Genomic DNA, 24,864 nt, shown 5'->3' on the forward strand with positions numbered 1-24,864 from the left:
GTGGGTCAGTAGTACAAAAGGCAGCCAGAGAACTGAGTAAGATCCTAGAGGTTAAGGTTAACTAGAGAAGGGAAAACAGAAATAACATGATGCAACCACATGATAAAAAATATAGATTGCCCACAGTTGATAATGGATTAGCAGAGACAAAGGGAGCAGGGAGACTCCAAAGAGAGGCTGCTGCAGTGAGCCTGACCCAACATGACAATGGTGTGAACTAAGGGGTGGAGGCATTAGCAATGAAGAGAAAGGGATAAATCTAAATATTTTGAAGGTAAGGAAGGCAGAATGTAACTAGGTAAGAAGGAAGTGGTAAGAAAGGCAACTATTTCTAAATACTAAAAATATTTAAGATTGCTTGCCACCTTTATGCCCACTACTTGCAGCCTTTTACTACATTTTACTGAAAGGTATGACAAAAACGTTCCTGGTTCTTGAATATATTTAGAAAAGCTAAATGAACAGTCATTAAATTCAAGCACATTAGACTCAAGAATGTCTATAAAAGCTGAGTTTTCCCTGTGCTCTTCAACCCTCAGCTACCTGCCCAAGTTAGCCAGGAGCTGGCTTTGATACTTCCCCCATCCTAACCCATATCCAACCTAAAACCAGGTTTGGTTAATTTTTTCTTTGCTTTATCATTTTATTGGGGGGAGGGGGTTAATGGCTTATAGTACAGGCACATGGGTACAATTTCTCATCTCCCTGTGGAGATGTCTGCAGACCACGCTCACCTTAAATTTAGGCCTTTTTCTACCATCATGCACACTGACTCAAATGCCCTCTCCACCTCTTCCCCCCCCCCCAAGGGCCCTTTACTTTGGTGCGATGAGTTTGTTTTTCTCAGTTTCATATTTGTATCCTCCCTCACATATCATCACACCAGTTGTGCTACCACCATTAATCGCCTGGAATATTGTAGTAGGAGCCTACTAACCCAGGCATCTCATCCATTCTGACACTGCAATCCCTTCAGCCAGAGTGGACTTCTCAAAATGCAAATTAGAGCTAACCCCACCATCCCCACACAGAACACAATAATGGCCACCCCTTGTTTAACATAGCCTACAGGGCCTGCATAGTGCAGTTTGCAGCCTCTGTGGCCTCACCTTCCTCCATTCTTTGGTCCATAATCCTTCACTCTGGAATGTTTTTCTCTGCTAATGAGAGGCAGAACACACTTTTCAGATCTCAGCTCAGATGCCACTGGTCCAGGAAACTCGAATCTTCAGTTAGAATTCTATGACTTTTCAGAAAGCCTTTGAGAACAGACCTCAGAAACTCCTGTTTGCTTTCTCAGTGCCATTTTCATTGGAAATGGCATGAGTTTCACTTGACTATGAATTGAATGACTGTCACCAGCCAGACTGAAAACTCCATGAGGACAAGTCCTTGAACACTTAAAATGTTCATTGTCTCCCCAATGCACTGGCACTGTGCCTGCCATTGGCAGGGGCTCAACACCTGTCTCTTGAGTTGTTATGAGAAACAGCAGCACACAGGCTTTTCTAGGTTAAGGTGCTTTGTTTGAGGCATGCTTTGAAGTAATCCCCACCATCTAGCATCATCTGACAAGTGAAAACCCAGAATCACTGAATGACTAACTTGCTCAAAGTCACAGTGATGGGCTGCGCCGTGGAGAAGAGAGAGAGAGAAAATCCACAAGTGAGCAAGGGCAAGCCACACCCTCACTGCCAGTCCAGGCGGTTCTTTCTCTAAGCACATTCACGCTATTCTGTGTGGCATTTGCACCTACGGAAGAAACTTTCATTTGTTTATTGGTAAGCAACTACGAGTTTGGCTTCCTAAACTCTCTCTAGTCCTAGTTTTACTGGAATCATTACCTAAGACTGTTGTCTCAAGTCTGCAAGTTACAAGAAATGTCATTTGCCTCCATTTCCTTCAGCGCTACACACTCAGCAAATAGTGCTTGAAACATTTTTGGCTATGAGGCAAGAACTAGTAGCTGAATTAAATATATTCACTCTCTCTTAAGCCAATCTTCTGAAAACAAGTTATTTTTCTCTCCCTCATCAAGACAGCATTAAAGAAGAAATATCCATAAATAACCAGATTTTTCCTGTGACTCAAGTATCAGCTGTCCACTGCATCATGTCATATAGTCCAACATACAGTGTATACCCTAGTACACAAAAATATTACATGTGGTCAGAAAAACAATGTACATTATTAATAGCCCATAAACTTACTCCTTTCCCCAAGGCCTCCTTTACCCCTCTTATTCCTCCTTGTCTGTGAAAGGCCCCCACCCTTCTGCACAGGGCTGAAAATACGGTTTGTAGTTAAGTCAACAGTCATAAAAAGACCCTGAAACAAATATAGCCAAATGTCTGACATTCCAAATAATGACAGAAACCTGATAACTTAACCCCACTCCCATCCCCACTCAACTCTTGGCCTGAAGGTGAAAAAAAAAAAATCATCACTAGTCTTTAAAAAAATCTCTTGTGAGATGTAAAACAAATAAAAGTAGGTAATAAACACTAAGCCCAAACCTGTATAAAAATGCTGCATAAAAAAACATTCCTAGAAATCACTTATGCTTTGTTTTTCTGTTAAAAAAAATAAGTAAGTAGAGAACTGCTTTTCAGTTAAAAATTTATTTCATTTTGCTTTTTTAAAGGAGGGAAGTTTCAAAGGAAAAAATCACTAAGTGTGAGACTCTTAAACATGCAAGTTTAAAAGGGACACAAGTCAAGTCAACCCAACCACAAAAATTAATAATAAAAAGGAAGCCGGGACAGCTGTACAGCCCAATATTGGCACTAAATTTCAAAGTGGGTACAAGACCTCTAATCCAATGACTATAGGGCTCAGGAATCCCTTGGCTTAAAATCAAACAGCTTCTTAACACACACATAAAGGCATTCTTCTCCCCGCCTTCCAAAACTCCTCCAACTTACCAAACTCAGCTCCCTGGAATTTAACACAATATTTATGATATGGCAAATTGACATGGGCCCATGCTGCCTACTGAAAAGATGGAACACCAACAGAAGGCACTCATTCTAATAGCCGTTCCTCACTTAACCACCCTCTTAGTGTCCACAACGAAGCAGTTGAGCTCCTTTTAAAATCAGGTATGGATGTGTCTTTATAGGGTTGAGTTGTGCTGCTGTAAAGAGCAAAAGTTCTAGTCTGCTAACAGCAAGGAATGAGGAAGGCAGGGCCTTCCAATAAGCAATAAATGTAGCCCATGTGGGTGGCCAAAGGCAGGAGACAGTATAGTCACATCTTGCACACCATTTGACTCAAACACTGGGCTAGCTGATCCATTTGGGAGATAGAGAACCTGCAAGGCTGCTGAATCTATACGTCTACTGGGCAGAGGAGGGGTATAAAAGCCAGGAGGGGGAGTCGGGAGGTAGTGCAACGGGTTAAGCGCATGTGGCGCAGAGCGCAAGGACCAGCATAACCATCCAGGTTCGAGCCCCTGGCTCCCCACTTACAGGGGAGTTGCTTCACAGGCGGTGAAGCAGGTCTGCAGGTGTCTCTCTTTCTCTCCCCGTCTTCCCCTCCTCTCTCCATTTCTTTCCTATCCAACAATGACAACATTAATAACTACAATAAAACAACAAAGGCAACAAAAGGGAATAAATAAATAAATATTTTAAAAAAACAGGAGGAAGGAAAGGAACATTTTGGTTTTTTAGTGATCTTTTCTCCTTAATCCATCAAGTGGGTTGTCAAAAAACTCAAGACACATATTTGTATAGGAAAACCTAGAAAGAATATGTTCATCTACAAGTGATGATGAAAGAAGGGGGAAAAAGATGTAGGAGATAAAGATATAGTTATATAACATGTCTCCTTTCTGTAGAGTGGCATAATATAGAAAATTACCTACACAAATTGGCTGGAGAACCAGACAAACCTTATGCCAATGTCTATACCACTGGTAAATAGTGGTTAATAATTTCACACTTTTCTTTCAGTTTTTTTTTCTTTCAGTCTCTTAACAAGGAGGAATGGCACTTCTGAAATCATTATTGCTCTGTCATCTGGTTAATTGCCAAAGCAAGAAGCTTTGGAACACCTGTCAAATAACACGCTGCCTGTGAAAAAGAAGCATCTATCAGAACAGGTTTCTATAAAATGTTCACATATGTAGAAAGAGGAATGAGTTTGGGTTAACAGAAAGTCATTCAGCATAGTGGGGAAAGAAAAGAATTCCAGGATTCCATTTATGATTCAAATGAGAGATATGATACTCAGCAGAGATGAGCAAAGCTGACATAAGGTCAGTCGGATAGTTTTTACCTTCTCTTCAACAGCCACATTCCCTGTGGTTTCAGTAACTAGATGGGAAAAAACATGGAGGAAAAAATACTGAAGAAAATATCAAAATAATATCAAAGACAAAAGGAGTGTATCTTAACAAAATCTCTCTAAAAGGAAAAAAAAAAACTGTCCAAAGACTGGTTTAATTGTAAGTGGATGTTAAGAAGAACCAACAAGGAAGGAATTCCATGCCATCACGTCTTTTCATTCTCAGTCCATTTCACCTCTACCTTCTGGCGCTCAAGTATAGTAAGCAGAGGAAATGAAGATGCAGGTCAACCAGAAGCACACCTTGAATAATTTTGTCATCTCCCCAAAGGCAGTACTTCAGATTGATATTAAGGATATTCTTCCTTTCTTAATAAATCTGGGTACTCTGAAGGTTAGTGCTGAAAAGCTTCTGAAAGATAAAAGGTCAGCACCGTGGTACCAGGACCACCTGCTATTACTACTACTGCCACTGTGAGGGCAGAGGGTGTGTGTAGGAGGAATGCTGAACATGCCTTCTTGACAAATCAGTATTAGTATTATCAGAGTAGACAGGCCCCTCCCTACATTCCCCAGTGCTTGGGTAAAGCAAAGATGAGGCAACCACCCCACAATTTCAGGAAGTAGAAAGGAGAAAGCCAAAGAAGAATGCAAATGCCTCATGCTGAAGCTTTCCTCTCTGATGCTCACTCACAGACCCCAGCTTGTTTCATAGGCAGGATCTGACCTCATCTCTCTTCCCAGGTACCTCTAGCTGCAAAGAACCTTTGTCCTTCTTAATGTCCAAAACCTGAGAGCACATCCAGGCGTAGAGGTGCTAGTTTCCAACTAGTCAGAAGAATAAGACTGGGACAGGAAGATAGCTTATCCAAGACAGCCCATACAATACCATGCACGGATCCCTGAATTTGAGCCCCAACACCATATAGGAGCACCATGGATGGCACTGGGGGAACTTCATGTAGAGTGGAGGGTTATTGTGGTGTTCTTCCTCATCACTTGGTGGTGACAGAATGCATACACAAGACCCCAGGTTCATTGCTTCCAGAACCACATCTTAAAAAGATAAAAATACTATGATTCCATCCTGACTTCCCTGGGTGGGCAACCAATGTGTCCTGGAAATCTCACCTCTCCAGAACCCTAACCCACTAGGGAAAGATAGAAGACAGCTGAGGGTATGGATCGACCAGCCAATGTCCATGTCCAGCAGAGAAGTAATTACAGAAGCCAGATCTCCCACCTTCTGAAACCCCAAAAGAATGCTGGTCCCTACCTCCAGAGGGGTAGAAATGTTGGGGGAGGATGACCAAAAGGCTCTGAACTCTAATTCCATCAGGACTCAGAGAAAAAAGGAAAGTAGAAAGGACATTCTGAGGTAGTGATGGGTGTAACTGTGACTTAAAAGGGACAAGAAGGAAGGACCATAGGAAAAATGGGCAAATGTATATAAATATAGACAGTTGTAAAAATAGCAGTCAGACCTTATCTGTGACCTTGGAAGAACTACTATTGTTTCTGGTGGAAGGAATGGGGACGCAGAACTTTAGTGGTATGGAATTATACACCAGTTATCTCATAATTTCGTAAATCAATATTAAATCACTAATAAAATTAAATTTAGTTAAAAGTGATTAAAAGGTTAAGTTGATTCTGAATTTATTTTAAGTCTAAATTACAGTTATCTTGAGGAAAATATTGTATCAGTGTTTTCAAGTATAGAGAGTAAATCAAAGTAGGCCAAAGCACAATACACCTATCAATCTTTACAAATGAATGCCGTATTAACATTTTTTCACCATGCTCTCACAAACTACTAAAGTCTAAATTATCATAATTTGAATTGACCTTCCACAGGATGTTTCTAAATTAGTGACTCCTCTTCTTATCCTTACATTTACCAGCATTACTTTTATCAATTTTCAGAAAGAATAGAAACAAATGAATAAATGCAGTGCTCCTTAGATGAAATTCATCAATATAAGATCCGCTACTAGAATGCCACTTACTTGACTGGTAATAGGTATTCCTATAGAATTTAAGGTTATATAAAAAAACTAGTCTCTAAAATTATTTGAAACCATGTGATAGCTTTCCAGGTGGAATGTAGTCCTTACCACAAACAAAACTGTGGATTCAAGCTAGGAGCACTATGTACAAGACCTTGGGGAGCTTCAAGATGGTGGTGGGAAAGGGTTGTGGTATCCTCACTCACTCTAACAAATAAAGACTAGAAAATCAGGCCTAGAGGTCACTCAGCTATAGTGTACATGTACTGATAATTTCTGGTGCCAAGTTAAAAAAAAAAGAATTCAGAATGTGATAGATAGCTCATGAAGTAGAGTGAACACTTTACTGTGTATGGAGACCCAGGCTCAAGCCCCTGGTCACAACATGTGAGTGCTGGGGGTAGAGCAGATGGCTCCACCAGTACAATGCACAAATTACCATGTACAAAGACCAGGGTTCAAGTTCTGGGTCATTATATAGGAGTGACAACATGAAGAGGAAGTGTCACAAGCAGTAGAGTGGTAATCCAGTGTTTCCTTTATCTATCTCTCTCTCTCACGCTCTATCTAGAGCAGGAGTAGGAATTGAAATTCAATAAATCTAGAATTTTTACTTTGAATTTTTCTATTTATTTTTATCTGAAAGAACAGATAAAAACTTAGGAGAGAGAAACAGTGAGACACTGGGAGCCCTGCTTCATCATTCATGAAGCTTCCCCCTACAGGTGGGACCAGGGGCTTGAATACAGGTCCTAGAGCATGGTAACATGTGCATTAAACCGGGTATGCCACTGACCAACCCCCTAGAACTTTCTTTATAGCAGCATTAAGAGCTAATTTTAAGTCAATGTTTATATGGCACACAAATGATGTTAGAAATATCCAAGTAGGCCTTGGGAGAAAAAAAAGGTTCCCCACCCTTGATCCAGAGGAAAGGGCAGGAGGAGGGGGGGAGACTACTGGGAATGGTGGAGCTGCAGGCACCAAACACTCAATGATTAAAAAAAAAATTGGGGGTGGGACCGGGCAGTAGCGCTGCAGGTTAAGTGCGCCAAGCACAAGGACCAGCGCAAAATCTGGGTTTGAGCCCCCAGCTCCCCACCTGCAGGGGGCTCACTTCACAAGCAGTGAAGCAAGTCTGCAGGTGAAAAAAAAATGGGGGCATAATGCAAAGGGGGAACCTCATGAATGCTGAACAGTGATGGGGTATCTCTCCTCTCCTATTTCTCTCTACCTCTCTTCCTGTTACCCTATATCTGGAAAGAGAGAAAAAATAGGAACTGTACGAGTGTGAAGCCTTGATGGCAAAAAAACTATAAAAATAACTATTTCTACTATAAATAATTTCCTCAGTCCTTCTGAATTAGTATTTAAATTAACAAAGCTGAATGGCATGTCAGTCTAAAGAACTGCAAAAATTTTAGAACCCAAATAGCCCTGAAAACACATCAATAAAGTTTTTCTTAGAATTTTATAATGTATACAAATTCAAAGGTGACAAGTTATCTGTGATCACTGAACAAAAACTACTGTTTCTTAACATAAAATATATTCTGCCAAAATAGATTAAACCTTCTTTTAGCCTTAAAAATTCTGTTATATTAAAAAAAAATTTTGAAATGTTAGTAGGTCAGCTGAAGTTAAAAGTAGTCTTAATGGTGGCTATTAAAATCTGGAGACAGAATTAGAACTCTTCCCTCCTACCACCCACACAATTTCCATGGGTCTGTCTGGCAAGAAAGTTCTTCACATTGTCATGTTTTAGGTGACAGAAGTATACATTTTTAAGGTAAATGTTTCCCTTCAACCTACAGGAGAAGTCAAAGAAACGAAAGAAGTAGAAAACCTAGGACATTTTTGCATCACGGCCCCCTTTTGAGATACCCTTAAGTGCTGTGTGTCCTCCTCTCCCACAAAAGCACCATCTGTATGGACACAGAAGTGTTACATACAACTTCAACAGATTCGAAGTCCTTCCCTTTGTTCTACTTTAGTTGAGTGAAGTGCTCTTATAACAGTCTAAGAAAACGTGTGTGTATAAAGACAGTCCTCAAAATTTTATTTTTTCAAATGTCCAAAAATTGTTTTCCTTCTTCCTTAGTGTAGTTTCTTCATGTCACCTATGTGACTATTAGAAAAGAGTAACTTTTCACTTACAGATGACTCTTAGATCAGAAGTCCATCAATTTTTTTCTTTAAAGGGTCAAAAGTACATATTTCAGGCTTTGCAGGCCATTCAGTCTCTATGACAACTACTGATGAAGGCCCTCAAAATTTTACTTTTGAAAAACAAGCAGTGGGTGGATGGGGAGATAGCATAATAGTCATGTAAAAAAATCTTTAGTGGCTGAGGCTTTGATGTCCCAGGTTCAATGCCTAGCACCACTATTAGCCAGAGTTGAGTAGTGCTCTGGTAAAAAGACAGTGGACAGCAGCTAGCCCCCTCAACCTACAGACAAGAGGAACAGGATCAGCAATTTCACCAGGTAACAAGAAGACAAATACAATCAGATTCTTAACTTATGCCATCCCTATGGAAAATCTCCAGAAGTATTAAGGACCTAAGAAAAATGAAAAAGAATAGAGGGAAAGATTTCATATACCAGGGAAACAGCTCAGCAGTTGAACAAAGGACTTCACAAATAAAAGTGAAAAATAAGTTCAAAGATATTTGCAACTCAAATTGAAAAAAAAAATCACCTTTTTTATCCCTAGAGGAAACACAAAGAGCCAAGGCCCATGTTTAGCAGGGCAGCAATTACAGAAGCCAGACCTTCCACCTCCTGTACCACATAATAACCCTGGGTCCACACTCCCAGAGAGATAAAGAATAGGGAAGCTATCAAGGGAGGGGATGGGATACAGACTTCGGAGGGTAGGGACTGTGTGGAATTGTACCCCTATCCTACAGTCTTGTCAATATTTTCATTTTATAAATATTTTTTAAAATTTTAAAATATAAAGAAAAAGAAAGGAAACACAAAGAGACATACAATCCAATGAAATAGGACAAAACTATGCATATATTATGGCAAATCACCAAAGAAAACCAAAGAGTTAAAACACATGGACGGGGCTGGGTGATAAGTGCATATGTTACCTTGAGGACCCAGCTCCTCAATGTGAGGGGGATGCTTCACAAGTGGCAAAGTAGATCTGCGGGTGTCTCTTGCCTCTCCCTCTCTATTTCCCCCTCCACTCTCAATTTCTCTCTGGCCTAGCCAGTAAAAAATAGAAAAAAGGTCAGGGGGAGATAGCATGAATGGTTATACAAAGATATTCTCATGCCTCAGGCTCTGAAGTCCCAGGTTCAATCCCCCATACCACCATAAGGCATAGCTAAGAAATGTTCTGGTAAATATATAAAAAATAAGTAAATAAATAATAGCAATTTTTTAAAAAATAGGAAAAAAGAAAAGGAAAAAATGGCCACTAGGAGAAGTAGATTCATAGAGCTATCACTGAGCCCCAGCAATAACTCTGGTGGTGGAAGAAAAAAAAACACATGGAAAAGATGCTCAACTAATTCTCAGGGAAATGCAAATTGATATTATAGTGATATATCAGTGCATACTCATGAGACTGACAAAAAATTTTAATTCTGACAATAACAAGTGCTGACAAGGCTATGTGGCACGAAGACTTATGCAATGCTTATGCTTACAAAGATACACTAAATTAATAACCCTTCAGTAAAAAAAATTCAAAGAGGCAAAAGTATATGTCAAAATCATTTCCAATTATCTTCAACCTCTAGTGCTGAAAGTGAGTGAGTGCTTTCATGCTTTGTGACTCTAGTTAAGTATGACTTCAGCTACATGAAAGAAGTTTCTTGCTCTGATAAATTAAAAGCTTTTAATTAAGCTCAATGGCTTAGTGATGGAGCTCCTGCTCTGCACATGTAAATCCCTGGGTACCACATGAGAGCAACAAAAACACAATGACTAGAACTCCATGGGCAGTAGAGCACCTGTTTTGCATGCATGCGGCTCTGGAATCAATCTCTGGCACCACAATGCAAATACAAAAGACAACTGTATGGCTGTCCATGTATGGTGGAGCAATGCTTAAAAAAAAACTGGTCCAGGGATGTAGCACAGCAATAGAGGTCTTGTGTGAGACCCTAAATTCAATCTCCATCACTACATTAAAGATTTTAAACCGCTGACTATAAGTGTTCTCATCAAGCAAATGTCGTATATTGCTTGTCCATGTACAAAGCCCATCCCTAGCAATACACTAGAGAAAGTTTTAGACTTGTGGTCCTATTTCATATAGCAAATTGTAATAGCAACAAATGAAGAAAAAAAGTGAAAACATGGAAACCTAAAAACACAAACAGTGGGGGAATGAAAATATTGCACTATATTCATTAAAGTGCTATACAATATACAAATAAATCAAATCTAAAAATATCTCTAAATGGATATAATTCAAACACAAAGCTTTATCAATAAAGATATATTTTAATGTGAGGTACAGAATACTTCGTTTCACATTTTTAATAAACTGCAAAAATGTATGTAAAAACCCTTAATGTTCCACATGCAGAGGTACAAATATATGCTATTAAAAAAAAACAGACGAAAGAATAAAACCAACCCTAAGAGTGTAGCTATGTCTGAGGAAAAGAGAAAAAAGATGAGGAGAAAAAGTCCTTCAGTTGTCTCTACAATATCATGTTGCATTTAAATTTCTAAGGAACTAGCCTTCTTCTAAGTAAAAGCATTGGAAATCTGACATTTTTGCTGATTTCCAGACAAAAATGACCATCTCATTTAAAATTTAATTATAAGATTATCCATTCCCATCCATTTCTCATAGCCACTGACACCAACAAAGGCTAAAGCCCTCTGCTCTGGAGTCTCATAGGAAGGCTGGTCATTTTCATGCAGTGATTTGGATACATTTCCTAAACACACAAATTTCAGTTCCGCACACAAGTGAAATTTAGGCGGTATACAACTGGTTGGCAAACAGGGAGGCAAAGACTCATTTCAGACTACTGGGTGTGAAAATAAAAATGCATGGGATCTACACCCAAACAGTAGAGCATACAGTCTCTTTAAAATGCAATCGGAAATCTAGACCAAAATCGTTTTCTCAAGGGTACAGAAATAACAGAGTGGAGAAATAAAATAATACCAGCATCAATAAGTAGTAATTATTCCATAAAGACAAATATTACCATTATACTAAGGATTATGCAATAAGTATGCTTATTAAGTATGAAGTAAATTTAAAGCCCTCAAAAAATAAAAAGCAAAAAAATTCAGAGGCAAAATTACACATCAAGATCATTTCAACACTCTGATACTGTAACTGAGGGAGTCATGGCCAGAGGTGTGAATTTAACTATTTGATAGAAGAATTAGTTTGCTATCTGAATTACTATTCTTATCAGTAAAATGTATAATTTAAAAGCCATCGTTTAAAAACACTAAACAGATCAGACTATTACAATCTTTTGGTCCAGGTTTAGTCTTTAATAGTTCCAAAAATTAATAAAACTCAAAAATGTGGACACATCTGTGAAACTAAATGGCCTTCACCATTGTTCACAGAATAAAATTCTTAATTGATTAATGATCACAGGGTGTCTATCGCCATCTAGTGAACAATCACTTCAATTACCACACCAGTAACTTGACAACCAAGTCTGTTAAAAGTACATGTCCATTTAACAACACCTTTCCTAGTATCTTTATTAGGTCTCCTTACACTATGTTGAGAATAAACATAAATACAATACCAAATGGTATTTATATAGGCTTAGCTTTCAGTGTCTGTAAACTAAGATTCTATACTACTCTGTAAATAGTGGCTTACTTCTAAATAAATTGCACACTGTAAGAAGTCTCAGGCAATTCCTAAACCATTAACTAAATACCATTGAGCAATTAAGAGTCACAGACTTTTGGGATAGTGAAATAGCTCAATTGAATAGTGTACAACTTTCACATGTATGCAACACAGGTCCAAATCCAACCCCCATCACATTAAAGGAAGCTTTAGTGGTTTAGTCTCTGTCTCTGTCTCTCTCTCCCTCTCTCTCTCCCTCTCTGTATCACTACTCTCTCTAAAAAATGCACAGAATTTAAGTGTGAAAGATCACACCTGGGAAAAAGGCAATAGTGATGTCCATTTGGCACAAATATTAGCATTTTTATTATAGGCCCATTTTTAAAAGTACAATTAGTAATTACTCTTTAGTATTCTAGCAGCCATAATACATTTGATCACATAAATTATTAGGTCACCAAAGCCAAACCTTCATGATTCCAACAAAACAGAGCACACACAAAATAAACTTAAAGTTAAAAAGGAAAGGGGTTCCCAGGTCTCCTCAAACTGTAATCTATATTCAAATGCAAAGCTATATAATCTCTCAAATAAGGCGCTACCACATCTCCTCATTAATTACACTTGAACCTTACTCTAATGTGTCCCACAATTCCTTTGCCCATCCTACACTGTTACCAAAAAATACCAAACTGGTAAATTACAAATCTAAGCAAACTGACTCTCACTTTACATTTCATTCCTCCTACTTCATTAATAATCAAGAGATGCACGAAATCACAAGGCTTAGCATTATTTATATATTAAAAATGTTAGTAAACCCAAAGATAGATTAATGCAAAGAATAATTCAATTAGGGAATCAGGCGGTGGCGCACCACATTAAGTGCACATAGTAAGAAGCATGAGGAACTGCACAACGATCCAGGTTTGAGCCCCCAGCTCCCAACTTGCAGGGGGGTCACTTCACAAGCAGTGAAGCAGGTCTGCAGGTGTCTTTCTCTCCCTCTCTCTCTTTCGATCTCCCCCTCCTCTCTCAATTTCTCTCTGTCCTATCCAATAAAATGGGAAAATGGCCACCAGGAGTGTTGAACTCAGAGCGCCAGCACCGAGTCCCAGCGATAACCCTGCAAGCAAAAAAAAAAAAAAAAAGAATGATTCAATCTAGCAGTGCTATTGATCATCAGCAGTATCTAGGTAATCATTTTTATTTTAGGACATAATTTCGTAGGTGGCTTTGAATCTTCTGGAATAAGATAACCAGGGAACAACTGTGTAATTATTATTTCCCATTAAATTCCTACTTTAAAGAGTCATTTTCCACAGTTGTATTTATTATTTGTGGGAAGAAGCAAAAGGGAAAGAGACAACAGAAAAGTAGAAACCAAAAATTTAAATCAGATTTGTATATGTCTAAAACTCTTTCTTAAAGTGAGGAAAACAGGAGACTTCTATAGTCCGTTTATTTAAGATATATTAGTTATATTTTTAAAAATTGAGTTTCAACTTCCTAAAAAAAAACTCCAGCAAAAAGAAAATATTGCCCTTAAAATACAATGGACTAGGGGAGTAGGGGAGATCATTGGACATATTTGGGGCTTATCATTATCAACAGTGCCCTTTTAAGCTTGTGGATTTCAGAGCCAATGCAGAAAATGTAACAACAGGGATTTCCCAACAGCAAGAGGCACTCTCCAAGGGAGTAAATTGTCAACTATTGCCTCTCATGAGAAACTTAAGAGTAACCTTGATCCAATCTCAATAGTCAACCCATGTATTATCACCCAGTTGGGGCATAGCGAATGCATTTCCTAATACAAAAATAAGATGGTATTCTATCAGAAGCCACTGGATACATATACAGAAATAAAATTTAAATAATTTTAAAATAAACTTAGTCTAAGAACTGAGAACATCCTTCTCTCACTTCAACTTGCTCCTAAAACACTTCTATCTTCTCATGGAATAAAAGGTGTCTATTTTAAGTTGAGTATCAGTAAAGATGATCCTCTAGGAGTAAGAAGTAGATTACAAAGGAGAAACATTTAAGAAAGAGATCCCAAGATGGGGCAGACAGCCTTGCTAGAGTAAAAGCCTTACAATCAGAAAGCTATGGGTTCCATCCAATTCCAAACAGTCATTATACTTCTCATCTCTGGGTCTTCATCAGCATAACGGGAATACTATTAACAGATCAAAGGACAGGTGAAGCGTTTTCATAAAATACTGCATCCGAAAGCTTCTTACAGATTGCTGGTACTCAACACATCTTGTGGGGCCGGGTGGTGGTGAACCTGGTTGAGTGCACATGTTACAGTGCACAAGGACCCAGGTTCGAGTCCCTGGTCCCCACCTGCAGGGGAAAAGCTTCGCGAGTGGTGAAGCAGTGCTGCAGGTGTCCCTCTGTCTCTCTCCCTATCACCCCCTTCCCTCTCAGTTTCTGGCTGTGTCTATCCAATAAATAAATAAAGATTTTTTTAAAATGTCAGTTTAAAAAAAAAACATGCCTTCCCTCTTAATCTGTGCTCTAAACCACTTCAGTGAGTTAGGGCTGCCAACACATAGGTACCTCTAAATACTGTTTGTTTCATGGAGCTAGATCTGTATATGGCTATATAAAGTTCTGTTTATTTTAACTATAATTAAATAAAACTCAAAATTCAGTTCCTCTCATAAGTTGGCACTAACTAGATATCAAGTACTTGCTAGTCATTTTGCTATTGTAAATACAGAACATTTTCAACAACTCCAACTTCTATTGGACAGCACTGATCTGACTGTAAAACAGTGATCAGTAAAATACTCTTCTGAAAGGGGCTCAAAAAATTGTTTAGGCTTTTGGGACATGCCAGTCTCAAGTTTGACTATTCAACTCTGCTGTCACAGACAATACATGAATGAACATGACTATTCCAATAAAACCTTACATACAAAAACAGATGGTAGGGGGCAGAGGAGATAACAAAACAACTATGAAGAAAAATTAAAAAAAAAAAACACTTTCATGCCTCAGGCTCTGAATTCCCAGGTTCAATCCACCATACCACCGCAGTTCAGAGCTGTGCAGTGTTCTGATTTTAAAAAATAAATAGCAGGCAACATTTGGCCCATGGGTTATAAATTGTCAACCCATACTCTAGAATATTCTAGATATAGAATATAAGTATTCTGTCCATTAACCACCTCCTTACAACTGAGTAGTCTTAAATCCACTAATAATCAATAGTTTACTAATATTAAATGAAATTAATATTTAACATAACTATCCTTTCACAATTAAGAAAAATCATACATATGGTAGTAAAGCAGATGAAACAAAGTGACAAGTGCTTCAAATCTGGCACCTGACCCATGTTTCTAAAGTCAGTAACTCAATACAGAGTGAATACCAACATATTCCTAGAACTGGGACTTCTACATCCAACTGGCTAATTAAAAAGCCTTCAGATTTATTACATGTTTCAAAAGCAATACACCCAAGATAAAAATCTTTTTTAAAAAAATATTTATTTATTCCCTTTTGTTGCCCTTGTTATTACTGTAGTTATTATTGTTGTCATCGTCGTTGTTGGATAGGACAGAGAGAAATGGAGAGAAGAGGGGAAGACAGAGGGGGAGAGAAAGAGAGACACCTGCAGACCTGCTTCACCACTTGTGAAGCAAGTCCCATGCAGGTGGGGAGCAGGGAGCTTGAACCAGGATACTTACACGGGTCCTTGCGCTTTGTGCCAAGAGCGCTTAACCTGCTGCACTACGGCCCAACTCCCCAAGACAAAACTCTTAAGGCCTCTCACCTAGACTTCCTCACCTTAGTAAATGGGTCCACTAGCTAGCCAGCTGTAAGACAAAATGAGAAGTATTCTTGATGTATTTTGCTTTCACTCCAGTTCAATCTATCAGCAAAAAATCCAGCTGACTCCTGTCAGAAATTAATCTTTAATAAAAACACAAATATTTAATGGGTAAAAGAATGAACAAATGAGTGAATATATTCTTATTGAAAAAATTATCTGTCTGTGTTCCGGGAGGTGGTGCAGTAAATAAAGCACTGGATTCTCAAGCATGAGGTCCCGAGTTCAACCCCCGGCAGCACATGTACCAGAGTGATGTCTGATTCTTTCTCTCTCTCTTCCTACCTTCCTCATGAATAAATAAATTACTTAAAAAATAAAAATAAAAAATTATGTCTCAAATTTACTTTAAGAAAAAGGTTACTGGGAGTCAGTAGGTAGTGCAGCGGGTTAAGTGCACATGGTGCAAAGCGCAAGGACAGGGGTAAGCATCCCAGTTCAAGCCCCCGGCTCCCCACCTGCAAGAGAGTGGCTTCACAAACAGTGGAGCAGGTCTGCAGGTGTCTTTCTCCCCCCCCCACTACCCCGCCCATCTTCCCCTTCTCTCTCCAGTTCTCTCTGTTATTGATGTCCACGACATCAATAACAACAACAATAACTACAACTATAAAAACAAGGGCAACAAAAAGGGAATAAATATTTTTAAAGGGGTATTGCTGGCCTTAAAACCTACTACAGAGCCACTATAATCAAAACTGCTTGGTACTGGAACCAAAATAGACACAAGGACCAATGGAAAAAACTGAGAGCACAGAAATCAGCCTCCACACTTATGGACAGTTAATTTTTGATAAGGGAGCCAAAAACATCTACTGAAGAAGGGTCTCTTTTACAAATGGTGTTGAGAAAATGGTGTTGAAACTTGCAGAAGAATGTAACTGGACTACTATATCTCACCATAAAAAAAAATCAATTTCAAGTGGATCAAAGATTTAGACATTAGGCCAGAAACCATCAAATATTTGGAGGAAAGCATTGGCAGAACTCTCTTCCATTTTAGTGTTTTCAACATTCTCATTGATTCAAATTCAACTGCAAGGAAAACTACAACCAAAACCAATGGGACTACATTAAACTGAAAAGCTTCTGATCAGCAAAAAGGAATCACCACAATAACAGAAACTCTCCACGGAGTGGGAGAAAATCTTTATGTGTCATACATCAAACAAAGGGTTAATAACCAAAATACACAAAGAACTCACCATGCTCAACAATACAAATAATGCCATTGAAAAATTGGGGGAGGATATGGGCAAAATCTTCCCCCAAGAAGATACGCAAAGGGCCAACAGGGATATGAAAAAAATCCTCAGTTACATGTGAAAAGGGAAATACAAATAAAAAAAGACATTAGAAAAGACAGAAACACCAACTGCTGGAGAGGCACATTGGTAGTGGGAATGCAAATCCAATCCCTAAGGGAAAAAGTCTGGAGATTCATCAGAACAATAGAAATGGACCTACCTTATGACGCAGTAATCCCTTTCCTAGGGATTTACCCAGGGAAAACAAAGAGCCCTATCCAAAAAGAACAATTACACCTATATTTATATCAGCACAGTTGTAAGAGTCCAAACTTGGAAGTAACCCAGATGCCAATGATAGATGAGTGGCTAAGAAAGTTGGAGTACATACACAATGGAATACTATACAGCTATTAAAAATACGTGGTCATTTCCTTGCAGTACCTTGGTCAGCTCTTGAAGGTATTATACTGAGTCAGCTAAGTCAGAAAGAGAAAGATCAATACAAAATGATCTCATTCATAGGTAGAACTTAAAAAAAGATAGTCAGGGAAAACCTAAAGTGAAACCTTAGGTTACACCAAAGCAAATAATTATGGGGAAGGAGGAAAAGGGATGGGACGAAGGGACAATGGAGAATGGAGTCCTGGTGTATAAGGGACAGGGCTAGGTCGGGGGTGGGGGGGTGGGATAAGTGTCTCCCAAACACCTAGGCACCTATCATGGGGAGAGGTTGTACTTCTGTGACATCAACTGTACTGTAAACCATTAACACATGCATACACTAAACAAAAAAAGGAAAGAAAAGGGGGATCTGAAGCTGAATAGCTAGGTTAACAAAGGTGGTTTTCTCACACTCTAAAGTGTATAGTCACAATATTATCATTTTCAGAGACATAATTGTTAAACTATTTACCTCTCTTCCCTTGTATGTCACCAAAGCGGCCAGAGGCTTGGCATAAAATCTGCTGTAGGAAAATCCCAGGCAGCCATACATACTATTTGCTGTAAGTTTCAAAGCCTTCTGTCGAATGTCATACTGCAGGCCACACAAGGAACAAAAAACAAACATTTTCAAATGTTCAAGCATTACATCACGTTTATCTAGATCACGACAGTGAAAAAATCCTCAGTATCCCAGAAAAAAGGAACTCTTACACACACACTGGGCCCATCAACCCAGATCTGAATCCCTGATACCCTAAACACAAATAAACAAAGGTTCCAGAGGGACATTGCATTCTGCGACATTTTCATGTTTACAAATGATTTCTTATCCACAAACGTAAGATGAGCATATGCCATTGCCCCCAGCATCATACATAAATTGCTTTTAGATAATCAGATTCTAGAAGCTGAGACTGTGACTCAGATATCTCCTAGTAAAAAAAAAAAAAAAAACATACCTGAAGAACAAGATCTGGATTTAAATCTTGCTGCTTCATTAGCAGTTTAACTTGCTTTCTCCTCTCTACCAGTTTGCGGATTTCCCTGGGTAAAATGCCCATTTCTAAGCCTGGATCTGGCAGCTCAGGGATCTGTTCTTGTTCTTCATCCTGATGATTACACAACAGAAATTTCAGACATATCAACCATTTGTGAAATATATTTTGTAAGTATTATTTTGTGAGAATTTTACCCTATGATCCCATTTTTTAAAGTTAATTTTTTGGATAAGATCAACAATACACAGATGGTGAGAGAAGATCTGAGAGGATTACAGAACAATTCCATACTATACGTCTTCCCCTCAAATTCTATCAGCCTGTCATTTCCACACGTGCTCCTCTCCTCCCTGAAACATATCTAGGTAAATTAATTTTTAAAATAATTAGTGAAAACAGTAACAGAGGTGTCAGAGATTTGAAAAACATACAACAGCAACTAAAACTACTTTTTTCCTTTAATTTCTTTATTGGGGGATTAATGGTTTACAGTTAACAGTAAAATATAATAGTTTGTACATGCACAACATGTCCTGGTTTTCCACATAACAATCAACCCCCACTAGGTCCTCCTCTGACATCATGAAAAACTACTTTTTAAAAAAAAGTTTGGGGAGTCAGGTGGTAGTGCAGTGGATTAAGCGCATGTGGCACAAAGCGCAAGGACAAGCAGAAGGATCCCTGTTCAAGCCCTCGGCTTCCCACCTGCAGAGGAGTCACTTCACACGTGGTAAAACAGGTCTGCAGGTGATTTTCTCTCCCCCTCTGTCTTCCCCTCCTCTCTCCATTTCTCTCTGTCCTATCTAACAATGATGACATCAATAACAATAATAACTACAACAACAATAAAAAACAAGGGCAACAAAAGGGAAAATAAATTAATTAATTACATTTTTAAAAAGTTTTGTGTACTACCAAAAAAATTCTATAGAATTTTTAAGCTATGGCCTCTTTTAGTCTCTGCCTTAAAAAGTATATCTAAATACTAAATTATTTATTTTAAGAAATTGAAGGTGAAGGTAGATAGCATAATGGTTATGCAAAGAGACTCTCATGCCAAAAGCTCCAAAGTATCACGTTCAATCCCTAGCACCACCATAAGCCAGAGCTAAGCAATGCTCTGGTAAATACATACATACATACATACATACATACATACATACATACATACATAAAAATAAAATAATAATAAGTAAATAAAAGAACTGAGCAGCAAAGAATTTGAAGCACATATTTTAATAGGACAGGATATTTCTAAAAATTAATACATATATTCCTTAGTATTTATATAGTGCCTTTTATCTATAAATTGCTTTGCAATAATGGAAGAATAGCAACATTTTTAGAAAAGCAACCAGCAGTCTTCTCACATTTAAATTTATAGCAAGAAAAAGGGAAGAAAACATTAAACCATCTTTCTCAAGTCTCCATTAATACTATTAACAGGCTACTAAAAAGAAAGCCAAGTACATTTGCCCTTTAAAAGGTTCCAAATTTAAAATAAGCCTCTTGGTTTAAAATATGTCAAGTCAAGGACCCAGGTTCAAGTCCCTGGTCCCCACCTGCAGGTGGAAAGCTTTGTGAGCGGTGAAGCAGGGCTGCAGGTGTCTCTCTGTCTCTCTCCCTCTCTGTCACCCCGTTCCCTCTTGGTTTCTGGCTGTCTCTATCCAAAAGATAAATAAAGATAATTAAATAAATTGTTTTTTTAAAAAAGTAAACTGAAAGGATCTGGATGGAGTAAAAATATAATCCACGTCCAGCTCCATCATTAGCTGTTGCAAGGAAGGAGTGAGACACTGCACTGAAAAATGATGTGGAATCTATAAATTTATATATAGTAGGCCGGTGAAAGAGCTCACTTGGATAGTGCATCACTTTGACATGTTTGTCACCCATCACTGAAGGAAGTCTCAGTGCTGTGCTCTTTCACTGTCTCTCTCAGCGTCTCCATCTTAAGAAATTGTATATAGGAGGGGCCAGGTGTTAGCACACCTTGTTAAGCGCACACATTACCATGCACAAGGACCCAGGTTCAAGCTCCTGGCCCCACCTGCAGGGGGAAAGCTTCACAAGTGGTGAAGCAGGGCTGCAGGTGTCTCTCTGTCTCTTTTCCTCTCTATCTCCCCCTCAACTCTCAATTTCTCTGTCTCTGTCCAATAATAAATAAATAAATAAAATCATATATAGTATTTCCTAAAAAGCTCTAGAGTCTCTTCCAACTATGAAATAGTTCCATTATATATTCAGAATGCAAACTACAAAGCTTGAATAAACACAAACAGGGTGGGGAGTGGCAGATAGTGGTAACTAGCACAATACTGACACTGTGGTAAGAACAGTATCCAAAGAATATTATTAACACAGTGCAGTCATTACTGTTAGGGATGTCTACCTAACACCTTCTCTGTAAAACTACCCTCCAGTCTCAAAGGAAGGCTTACCATTAACAATCATATTTGTACTCTGGAGCTACAATTGTGATTACAACTAATGGGGCCAGGAGTGCTCACCAACCTGGGTAAGCCTATCAGATTCTCTCTTGGAATAAAAATGGAACTGAAATTGGAAAATACTTTCAGCAAAAAGCAGTGCTTTCCAAATCTGGGAATTCCTCCACTGACCTAAATTGGAAAATTACCTTCTATTTTAATTACTTGGAGTAAATGAAGGAATTAAGAGTTAAACTTATGAGGGCAGGTGGTGGTGTACCTGGTTGAATGCACATAGTACAAGGAGCAAGGACACAGACAAGGATCCTGGTTCAAGCCCCCAGCAGCCCACCTGCAGGGAAGATCACTTCACAAGCAGTGAAGCAGATCTATAGGTGTCTTTCTCCCTATCTCCTTCTCCACCCCCTCAATTTCTCTCCATTCTATCCAATAAAATGAAAAAAAAATGGCCACCAGAAGCAGTGGATTCATAGTGCAAGCAGAGCCCCAGCGATGACCCTATAGGCAAAAGAAAAAAAGAGTTAAACTTACTACAGGGAAAAAAATGGAAAGTAAGGATGACCAGGTTTGATTTTACTCAGTGCCTGAAAGCAAGTCTCTAAAGCAATGAATGGAATGGAACCCAAACATGAGTACTGAATTCTAGCAGGCACACAATGAAAAGAGAATTCTAGATGCCAAACGCTGGTTTCTATCTCCTGTGGAAGCCTTCTTGACTTTGTAGGCTATATGACCAAAAGCTCATCTTCTGATCCTGCTGACTTTATTTGTCACACAGAAATACCCGTGTTAATTCAACTGTGTAGAAAATTTGTCTCATTCAAATCTGTATAGTGTGGGACCTTACAGAGTCTGCATAAAGTAAATGTTAAATATTGTTTTGTAAAAATAAGCTATTTCGAATTTAAAAAAAAAAAAGAGACATAGCTATCAGGCATATAGTTGGGTAAAGCATGTAAATTCAAGAGTTTGAGTGCAAATAGATATCTTCTGTCATGTGTGCAAAGAAGCAGAGAGAAACAATAAGCAAGGATAATAAGTTGATTTACATCTATTTTTTTATTTTATTATCTTTATTTACTGGATAGAGAAAGCCAGAAATCAAAAGGGTTGGGGGGAGATAGAGAGGGAGAGAGACAGAGAGACACCTGCAGCCCTGCTTCACCACTTATGAAGCTTTTCCCCTGCAGGAGGGGTCCAGGGGCTCAAACCCAGGTCCGAGCACTGTAACATGTGCGTTCAACCAGGTGAGCCACCATCCTACCCGATTTACATCTATTACTTCTGGGATTTAAACCCAATCAAATTCCCTATTAAATCATCCCATATATAAAGCACCACACATTAAACTGTAAAGTTCTACATAAAACTGTACAATTAATGCTCACAGGTTATACCCAAACCATGTGAGATAATTTTTTAAAAATACTACGTTTGGAAAGTCTTATTTAGTAAAGAGAATCATTAAAAAATACTTTCATGTCCAAAATTTACAAGGCTGAAAATGCAAAGTATAGGGGAAGATGAGAAACAATGTGCATACATGGCTAGTAAACTGTAAAATGACATGACTACTTAGTACAGGGGTGGGGATGTCCAGCCCATGGGTTCTATAAATCATTTGTAAAATATATAAACTGTGATAAAATTCACACAATGGAATATTATTCAGAAATAAAAAGGAATTTTCTACAAAGAGATGAACCTTAAAAGTGTTATACAAAGTGAAATAAGCCAGACACAAATGATTACACCTTAGAGGATTCCATTTATAAATCCAAAGTACTCAAAAAACTATAAAGGCAGAAAGATTTGTGGTTGCCTGGTCTGGAAGGCATGAATGAATTGAGGACAATTATAGTTATAATGTGGGGGTTCTCTGCAGAGTAATGAAAATATCATAGAATTGATTGTGGTCAAGGCTGCAATGTCAGTGGATACACTATCATTAAGTAAGACATAGAACTAGTCTGGGGAGTTGGGCAATAGCGCAGTGGGTTAAGTGCAAGTGGTGCAAAGTGCAAGGACCAGCGTAAGGAAGTCGGTTTAAGCCCCCAACTCCCCACCTGCAGGGGAGCCGCTTCACAAGTGGTGAAACAGGTCTGTTCTCTCCCCCTCTGTCTTTCCCTCATCTCTCCATTTCTCTCTGAACTATCCAACAACGACATCAATAACAACAATAACTACAACAATAAAAAGAACAAGGGCAACAAAAGGGAATAAATACTTTAAAAAAACAAAGTACTCTAAATCTCGTTCTACCCAGTTTTTTCCTTTTTTTTTTTGGACAATTAAAAAAGAACGATAATATCCTTTTTAAAGGAAAAACAAGAATATTGCTACTCTCATACTCTTCATTCCTTAATCACTATTTTCCCCCCATTTTCATCTTTTTAACTAAATTTCTGTTGGCTTACCAAACTATATACAGTCTAGAAGTATAATTTAAGCAGTACTTTTAATCTCAATGTCAAGAGTCCCCAGTTGAATACAAACCTCTGTGACTTTCTGTGCCTCTGAAGCAACTCTTTGCACAGTCGTGAAACAAATATTAAATTCCTGAATGATGGAAGGATACAAACTGTTGAAGTCCAGAAGCAAAATGAACTTATCATAAAAACCTGAAATATAAAAGTTCCATGTCATAAGAACTGTAAGAAAAGCAGATTTATCAAGATCACACTGGAAGTACTATACTATGAAACATGTTAAAAATACTATTAGGGCTTGAGGAGTGGTATACCTAGTTAAGCATATACATTATAGGGTGCAAGGACTCAGGTCCAAACCCCCAGTCTCCACCTCTAGGGGCAAAGTTTTAAGAGTAGTGAAACAGTGCTGTAGTTCATTCTCATTCTCTCTCTCTCTCTCTCTCTCTCTCTCTCTCTCTCTCCTCTCCTCTCCTCTCCTCTCCTCTCCTCTCTCCTCTCCTCTCCTCTCTCCTCTCTCCTCTCTCTCTCCCTCTCCCTCTCTCCCTCTCCCTCCCTCTCCCCCCTCCCCGTCTCTGCTCCCCATTCCCTCTCAGCTTATCTCTGTATCCAAAATAAATACTTTTAAAAAAGAAATTATGTTAGTATACAGTACATACTATCTAAAGTTGTGGGACAAAGGGGAGGGCAGTTAGTTATACTCCATAAAAAGTCATAGGGCAGAGGAGATAGCATAATGATTATGCAGAAGACTTTCATGCCTAAGGCTCTAAGGTCTCAAGTTCAATCCCCTGCACACTATAAACCAGAACTGAGCATTGCTGTGGGAGGGGAGGGAGAGAGAGGGTGGGAGAGAGAGGGAGGGAGGGAGGGAGGGTGGGAGAGAGAGAGAGGGGGGGGGAGGGAGGGAGAGAGGGAGAAAGAGAGAGAGAGAGTGAGAGAGGAGGGAGAGAGAGAGGAGGGGGAAAGAAGGAAGAGGAGGAGGAAGGAAAGGAAAGAAAGGAGGCAGGAGGAAGGGAGAGGGGAAAGGAGAAAGAAAGGAGGGAGGGGGGAGAATGTGCAGCAGTAAGAAGGGATTCTGGCCTTAAAACCAACTAAAACTTGTCCTTTCTCCAGTAGTCCTCAATATGTGCCACCATTATATGATCTTTTTACAATTACTTCAGACAACTGTTAAATCTACTTCAAAATACCATGCTAAATTCTCCTTCAAGCAAGAATTCCCTCCCACACCATTTCCCCCAAAGTTTACAGAGATCAATACAAATAATTTATATATTTTTCACAACCATACCTTCAAATACTAAAATGGGCAGCCCATTAACCTATATACAAACTGCTAACA

General features: G+C 38.8%; 1 protein-coding gene across 2 annotated transcripts in view; it reads right to left on the reverse strand.

Annotated features, from left to right (window-relative positions):
- The window catches only part of POLA1 (DNA polymerase alpha 1, catalytic subunit), a 323,415-nt gene that overhangs the window by 254,378 nt on the left and 44,173 nt on the right, over positions 1 to 24,864 (reverse strand). For both annotated transcript variants that reach the window (XM_060182802.1, XM_060182803.1), the window contains exons 24-26: positions 23,587 to 23,711; positions 18,602 to 18,751; positions 18,112 to 18,234 (exon numbers count right to left, since the gene is read on the reverse strand). In XM_060182802.1, the coding sequence (XP_060038785.1) occupies positions 18,112 to 18,234; positions 18,602 to 18,751; positions 23,587 to 23,711 (398 nt within the window). The remainder of the gene's footprint in view (positions 1 to 18,111; positions 18,235 to 18,601; positions 18,752 to 23,586; positions 23,712 to 24,864) is intronic.

Source organism: Erinaceus europaeus, chromosome X, assembly GCF_950295315.1.
Source record: "Erinaceus europaeus chromosome X, mEriEur2.1, whole genome shotgun sequence".
In the NCBI taxonomy this organism is placed as follows: Eukaryota; Metazoa; Chordata; class Mammalia; order Eulipotyphla; family Erinaceidae; genus Erinaceus; species Erinaceus europaeus.